Source organism: Taurulus bubalis, assembly GCF_910589615.1.
Source record: "Taurulus bubalis genome assembly, chromosome: 10".
In the NCBI taxonomy this organism is placed as follows: domain Eukaryota; kingdom Metazoa; phylum Chordata; class Actinopteri; order Perciformes; family Cottidae; genus Taurulus; species Taurulus bubalis.
In genome coordinates this window covers 11482867-11490885 of record NC_136598.1, presented here as the reverse complement: position 1 = coordinate 11490885, position 8019 = coordinate 11482867, and the positions used below count along the sequence as shown (strand labels likewise).

General features: G+C 40.4%; 1 protein-coding gene across 1 annotated transcript; it reads right to left on the bottom strand.

Moving 5' to 3' along the window:
* Nucleotides 1-1124: 1124 nt before the first annotated feature.
* opa3 (outer mitochondrial membrane lipid metabolism regulator OPA3) lies at nt 1125-2758 on the bottom strand. Its single transcript, XM_079224788.1, has 2 exons — nt 2608-2758; nt 1125-1954 (listed from the first exon to the last, which is right to left on the bottom strand). The coding sequence occupies exons 1-2, from the start codon at nt 2747-2749 to the stop codon at nt 1626-1628; spliced, it is 471 nt and encodes a 156-aa protein (XP_079080914.1). The 5' UTR covers nt 2750-2758; the 3' UTR covers nt 1125-1625.
* Between the last annotated feature and the right edge of the window lie 5261 nt (nt 2759-8019).

Here is an 8019-nt window from a genome sequence, read left to right as displayed (position 1 = left end):
TTTGTTACACGCTCCAAGTTGTCGGTTGGTGGCTAATGTTAGAAACTAGCCTAGCTTAGCTAGCTAGCTAACGTACCGACAACCGATGCAGAAGAAGTAACATTGAGTTACCTTCGACGTTCAAACTACGCAAGGTGCACGCGTGTATATACTTTGCACGCAAGTCTTGTAGCCAATGCATAGTTTTCTCAATGTATAATATGTTTATTATGCAGAATAAGGAAAAAAACAAGATTACGGCCTACCTCGTCTCACGCGAGTTGCGCGGGTCAGTTGTGATAAAAGATAGAAAGCGCCGCTGCTGCCCTCTGTGGGTCGGAAACCAGACCGAAACCTAGAACCGGAAGTGAACCAGACCTGCGCATATTCGCAGGCATATTCTACCACTATGTAAACACCGAAGTGCATGTGTTGTGTCTAATAAAAAAAACAGGTTAGTGTGTAATAAATAGTTACATTTGAACCCCCAAATGTGAGGAAAATAGTCATATTAGCTTAGTTTGCGTGTTTGTGGCTCATCGTGCACTTGGAACAGTCCAAAATGGGAAGTGACGTAGGATTTACAACTGATGAATTGTGGGTAGTGTAGTGTCATAAACCTAACCGCTTCATTTCGGCCTTCACGTATTATAGTATATGGTGGAAGTAGTACATTACTGTTAATATTATAATAAACATTATGAAATGGCACAGTCTACATAGCAGTTACTTCTACTTTTGGTACTTTAATTAGGCCTATATTTTGATGCCAATACTTTTGAACTTTTACCTCTGTAACATGTTGTATGCACAACTTGCTCGTAATAAAGTAGGCCTATGTATACTAGATGGCAGTGGTGGAAAGAGTACTTGAATCTCTTACTTATGTTAAAGGAAGGAAATATTTTACTTTTTAACTTCACTAATTTACAATTTAATATTTGTACAAGTGTAGCTGAAACAATTAGTTGATTAAATCGATTGACAGACAATGAATGGGCAACTATATTGATAAAAGTCAGTGTTTTCACTGTTTATACTGCTTGTGTGTTAAGTGCCAACATCTATTATCAGACCACTTACCATTTTATTTTACATCATCCTTATTACATTTTCCATCTCATCTGATGTACATGAATCATAAAGGAGATTTACAGTGTAACTATAACATAACATGTCCATGAAACTGTAGGGCCAGACACATAAGAATAATCTAACAAGACCTGATGTTTGTCAGTTATGGTTGTCCATGTTTGGCCATCAATCAAGCACACAAAGCTGTTATGAAATATATTAACTTCAATGTGCCATTGCATTTTATTGTACATCATTATATACAGTCAAATTGATTATGAACATGCAAGATCAACGTCAGAAATACACTATGAATATCATAGCAGTCCCCCTTAACAACCGGTTGCTCAAAACATGAGCTAATGACAACCCAAATCCACAGCGCACTGATTTGTTATGCAAGCACTTTTTCCTGCCACGTAATGGGCTGTGTGTGAAGCGGGGTCATTATCAAGCTGTGTGTGTGTGTGTGTGTGTGTGTGTGTGTGTGTGTGTGTGTGTGTGTGTGTGTGTGTGTGTGTGTGTGTGTGTGTGCGCGCACACAGACCAAGGCTAGGACAGGGCTAATGTCATCACTTTTTGGTGGGAACAGGATAGGACAGCAGTATCCTATTCATCTCTCTCAGCCGAGCATCTAGAGTCTCTGTGGTAAGTGTTACTTCTGCTAGTTGAGTCTGTAGGCTTGTGATGGTCTCGTTCTGCTCCTCTTCTTTGCGCCGAGTGTTAGTGGCCTGCCTGCTGTACTCCAACAACATAGAGCCACCACCAATGATGAAGATGATTGCCTCTCCGAGCAACTCTGCACCCAGCTCTGCAGCAGCATCCTCATTCAGTGGCTTGATGGTGGAGCCCCGAAAACCCATGATCCGCATCTTCGTTCTCATCTCAACCCAGTGGTAAACTGTGAGGACAGAAAGCATACATAGTTCCAGTTAGACTTTCAATTGGATCTTTGGGTGCGGCTCACATTTGCTTCAGATGACCTCAAAGGGATCAGATTGAAATACATGTGAGAATGCAACGTACAGCAATATAATAGAATATGAAATACACTACGTTATTGTATGGGTATCAATATACTATGTCCTAATATTTTCCTCACAAAGATTAAAATACAACTCTTCTTAATGTGTAATATTCTTTGTGTAGTTTCTCTCCGTTTCATTGTGTGAACAGCGTAAATGTTTTGAAAATGACCGGTGACCAGTTAAAGCTGGTTGGCCTGTTTAGGGAAACTAAAGTGACAAATGTGACTCAACAACAGAACGCAGTGTCAGGTCAAACATCTTTTCATATTGTGCAAAAGCCATTCAGACTGCTGTCCTATACGGACAAAAACTAAAGGCTACACACTACCTGTGCAATGTCACACAAAACCAGCCCTCCTCGAGCTTGCCTGGCTGCCATTGGTCGACTAGGTAGATCCTTGTAAGTGATTGGTTAAGCGCTCTCGACAACTACAACATCATTGGTTGTCGCGGCTCCTCGCTTGTCCCTCGGGTGTCTGACGCTGATATCTAGCGGTCACAGCTAGCCATTAGCTCGGTTACTCACTCTGTGCGGGCGGCAGACAGACGTAAGTCTTGAAGAACTCGCTTCGGCGGGCTCCGGCTTTTATTCGGTTTGCTACGGGCTTGCTCATCTGCCTCACCCCGAGGTAGAGGAGCTTGGCGATAGGGAAGGCACCGACAACCATCTTGGCGGAAACGCTTGACAAGCGTGGGGCGTTACACACACTCGTAGGGGGATGACGTGATTACGTTATATGGTTGACGCACACGCCCACGTGTTGATGACGTCTGCAGTTCAGAACAAAAACAGTAACGTTAGTGTTATGTACATCTTTTAATTAGCAAAATGTCACAGTCACAAAAGTACTTTGTACTTGTAAATTAAAGTTATTTGTATGTTTTATTAAAAATTAAATACAAATAATTATCTATAATTGATTTAAATATCATTGCACTGTTGCTGTCGTTGTCTGTGATTGTTGTTTGTCTCGTCTAATGTCTAATGTATGCACATTCCACCAACTAAATTCCTCGTTTGTGTAAACATTCCTGGCAATAAACGGTTTCTGATTCTGATTCTGAACAGTATACAATCCAATAGAAGTAAACAAATACAGCTGAACTTTTCTTAATTTAATTGTAATTTAATGTTTCTTACGTAACGAGGCAAATGCTTTATTAATTGACTTTCCCTTAAAATAATGTGAACTTCTGCAATGTCCAGAAAACGTATAGGTCATCATCAGTGTCAATAATACTTCAAGTTAATGCAAAGATATAAACCATAAAAAATTAAAAAAATAAACTTTTCCCCTGTTGATTCTGTTCCTAAATATTGGGTTTCATCTTTGTCCAATTTTGACATCACAAGCAATCATAAGAATACAATGACATATGATTATTTCCCTTAACGGTCCAACCTTGTTTGCTTGCATTAATGGAGGTTTTGGGTGAAACAAGCAACTCGATATACAATAAAATGTAGTAGAACTATAACATGCACACATCTAACATTCATTGCAACCTGCTTTTTCTCATACATGTATGATGCTCTTAGGCCTACCATTTGTACATCTGAGTTGGAATGTCAAACAAAATACATACTCGTTCCTACTCATGGTTATGTTTATATACATAACTATGTATACACATTTACGATCAACGAATATGTATGTATCTCTCTCTATATATAGAGAGAGATATATACATGTGTATATACATATATGTATGGCGATGGCATGCATTCACCTGGGCCAGCTGTGACAGGAGTGGCAGGAACACCTGGCTCGGGTTACAGAAGCAGAGAGAGAGAGAGAGAGAGAGAGAGAGAGAGAGAGAGAGAGAGAGAGAGAGAGAGAGAGAGAGAGAGAGAGAGAGAGAGAGAGACAGAGGGGCTGGACTCTGAGCCAAAATAACTCCACTGAACTCGGTAAGTTACGCAGCTATGACTACATGTCTGGAGCGATCGCCGCAAGAGAGCAACTCAGTCTGAGCGACCTGACTTCTTCAGGAAGACCAGAGGGCTACGCTTTCCTTTCGAACAGAAAAATAAGGAAAAGACTCTTTTGTTTGAGGTAAGGAAGTGTTTTTTAACTATACAATCGCGCACCTATCTGCTTGGGAAATACGGTGTGAGGTGAACAACATAAAGTTGTATTATGAATTCGCGTCGCGTCATTGTAGCTCTTTGAGTTCGGTAACTCCTCTGAAGAACAGTGGCGAAAACGCCCCCTCCCTTTGAATAGGACTTTCCATAGTTGTCTCGAACAATGTGAGAGGCTTTGGGTGCGAGGAGGAGCTTGTTCTCAGACTAATGAAAAGCAGATGTTACCATCTCTGCCTGGCATGCCTTGCAGTCTGCATCCGCGTAGGAAAGCTTCAATGCAGCGGCCAGCTGCTGGACTTTGGTAGACTCAGCAGTATAAGACAATAACAGAGAGTCATATACTGTACAGCCAGGGTTATGATCTACAGGTAGAACTGGGCAACAATGCATTGTGATCATGTATCCTCTTTCAATGGAATCGAGATAGAAGATTTCGGCCATATCGCTCAGCCTTATCTACAGGGACCTTTGAGGTTTTGTGACTTCATTACTAGGGATCTTATCAGATTGAATGTTTTTTTTAATGATCCATTATGTGATATTTATTATGCATGATCACCGTATGGTGTTGTCGATTAGCAATGATGATGATTTTGATAACTGAGCAAAAAAACAACAACATTACAGCCTTCCTTCTGCACTGTTTCCTGTAAGCCCTGGCTAGAAACTGGAATGTGTCCGTTATTTACTGAACGTGATTGCGTATTAGCAGGAAATCTAAAAGGTAAACCGAACCTTCATGTCAGAGCAGGATTTATATATCATGCAGCCAACGTGTTTGCTCCGCTCTTGGTCTTCAGTCAAAAACCAGCTGGACCGCATTAGTGTGATACTCTTGCTCTAACCTGCTGCCGACACACAAAAAAAGCGTTCTGGCCACCAGCTATTTTATTTTCTCATGAGTGATCAAATGCATGCATGCTCACACTCCTTGGTAATGGCCCTGCTTTACACCTCAGAATGAGCATTACACACCGCAGGCGTTAGACGGGGCCTGCAACTTGTGAGAAATCTCTGCTATGTTGTGTGGCACTGAGAGATTCCAGTCACATGCTGTGGAGCACAGCGCTGAGAGGGTTCGATCAAGAATGTAGGCGGGTTTAAGGATTAGCTGTCACCTCAGAAAGATCTTTTGGTTCGCGCTTGAATGTAGCCTGCAGAGACTATTTTAAGTTTGAGAAAATCAATATAGCTGCATGTAGAATTTATGATTGATTGATTGATTGATTAGCAATTTATGTGAGGTCATGTCAGCATGGAACTCAAATGGAACTTTTGCAATTAAGAAAAACATCAATAAAGCTTATTATAGTTTATCAGTTAGGTCATAGTTTTCTATCTGAGGAAATATTCTTTGGATAAACTTTCCTTTGGGGAAACACTCTTTCTGTGCTTGTGGCAGACACTGAAGATGAAAACGACAGACTCCACCATGAACCGCCATGCAAGAGTCACAATGTTTTTCACAATAATGACACAATACCGCCCACTTTTTACCGCATTTGCGCAATTAGCCTTAATCTCTTGTCAGAATTCAGATAGGTTAACAACATGTTTTCACATGATTCACACAACATGACGTGATGGTTGCCGATGAGAACATCACTTTCCATGTTGGCATATATATATAATGTATATTATTATATTATCCACCACATTGCACTGCACCTTAACTGCTTCTTTTCAGGACAGATGCCAACTCCATTTCGTTGTCACAGTACTTGTACTATGTGCAATGACAATAAAGTTAAATCTGAATCTGAAGCGCTGGCATCAAAATACCTCCAAGAGAAGTCAGGCAGAGAATATTCCAGTTATTCTAAATCAAGCTGTGGAAGAGCAATTAAGAAAACATATGTAAATAAAAATTAAAAAAGTAATACCAGGGGTTATGTTTTTGGACGTTATTTAGTTTATCTTATCTGCATGAGCCAGATTGAGCTTTTAAAACTCCATGGCAAAGATACATGAAAAGCAAGCCACAAAGGGAAGCCTTTAGTTGTGTCAGAGGACTTTTTAAATTTATTTTTGTATTATTCAGTTCCCTGCCAAGAGTGGACTGTGGACAGAGACAAAGCCAGAACGATCTGAAGGAGGGACCAACAGGAGGGGAGGAAACAAATGGATGCCTCAATGAAAATATGGAGTTTAGCATTAACTAAAAAAATCGGTTCGATGCATAATCTAGAATTGTTGGCAAAGGACTTAAAAGGAAGGGGAAAGAGGGAGGGCCCGCTTGTAGTCTTGGTCAGACACACCCTTGCATTGTGCAAAGCTACTGATTATTTTCTTTAAACCTACAATCTTCCTGCTGCTTCCTACAGGAGCTCTCTGCTTTTTGGAGTGTTCGTTAACAAAGTTCTTCAATTGCTTTCCACATTTTCAAAGTTTAGCATGCCGGGAGGTTTGTTACTCCTTTGTGGTTTCATCTCGGCTTTACCACTCGAGAGAGCTAATTGTTGTGCGATTTAAATGGTCGAGCTAGCTAGTAATCATGAAACCATAGTAATCACAGCACGGGAAAGGAACTGGACATGAAGTGCATTTGAGGTTTTCCATGAAACTTTTCTCAAGAAAGCAACTAAAGAGCAGCAGCAGAGGCCACACGCCTGGAATAGCAGCGCTGCAGAGGCCACAAGCTGTCAGTCCATTTGACATTTTCAGATGATTCATGTTTCTGTGCTTGAATACTTAATGACGAACACCTCCTTTCCACTACAAAGTCGGGCCAAAGCTGTTGAGATGACCTGCAAATGTATTTGCATACAACATACTGATAGGAAGAGCTGAGGAAGACAAGATGCAAAGGACCAACACTCGCTGTCCAGATATCATAAAATGAAATGAAACAAAACAAAGCAAAGCAAAAGAACATATCACCTCAAAACCAACAAGCAACCACAAAAAGCAAAAGCCCTATCTATCTATGCAAATGCATACCATGGTTGGCGGATTAGAAGGTCAAAGTTGTAAGGGAAGTTGGCTTCAGTCTGCAACTGAATTAACCTTTTAAAATGCATTATAAGTTAACAATACCATTTTAATAATATGCCCTTTCACCTCTTGTCATTAAACACAACATTTTACTTACTTGCTTTTGTTAAGACACATTAAAAGTGGAATATTGCTTGAATGATGAGAAAAATAAACTTCATTAAGAGGTCCAAAAATATGTACTAAGTAAATATAAAAGTAAATTAAACATATAGTTTTGATGGTGATCTGACAGTGTAGTAATAGAATAACACAACCAGTAAAAGTCGTCATAGAACCGGTGAAGAGAAAACTGGGAATGGGGTGGGTTAGGGCTGTGACAATGTCAGATTGTCCCAATTGGGATCGTGGCCCAAAAAAATTCACAATAGCAATAGTGTTGCTATATCGAAAATTTGAAAAAAATCAAATAATAAAGCTGACAGTCAAATCAATCTTCAACTTGGTTTATTGTGAGTTGTGTCTTTTTGTTGTTGTTGTTGCACTCACAGTACGATAGTGTGGCAGAGAGTCAGTAACCGTAACCGTGTATATCAGATGATTTAAGAGGCACTGGATTACTTTCGCAATATTACTATGCACTAGTTTAGTTTGGTATTACCAAATGTGTGTTATTACATTGATGTCAACATTTCTTAGAAAACACCACGACTCATCATTACTGGTAGACACCCCGAGGCGGGGCCAATGCATTCTGGGCAGGAAGGGGGGAGCTCAGTGAGTGATCGACCTGACCTTTGTGAGTCAATGAGAGTGTAATCTCTTTGTGTGTGAGCTGCCCTTGACAGTGATAAGCGTCCCAGACCGTGTTTGTGTGTGTGAGGTGAATGCCTCACTGGGAGGAGTACTGAGGAA

Coding starts and splice junctions, on each gene's coding strand:
- opa3 (XM_079224788.1), bottom strand. CDS start 2,749: ATGGTTGTCGGTGCCTTCCCTATCGCCAAGCTCCTCTACCTCGGGGTG. Junction 1,955..2,607: donor CTGTCTGCCGCCCGCACAGA/GTGAGTAACCGA, acceptor CTGTCCTCACAG/TTTACCACTGGGTTGAGATG.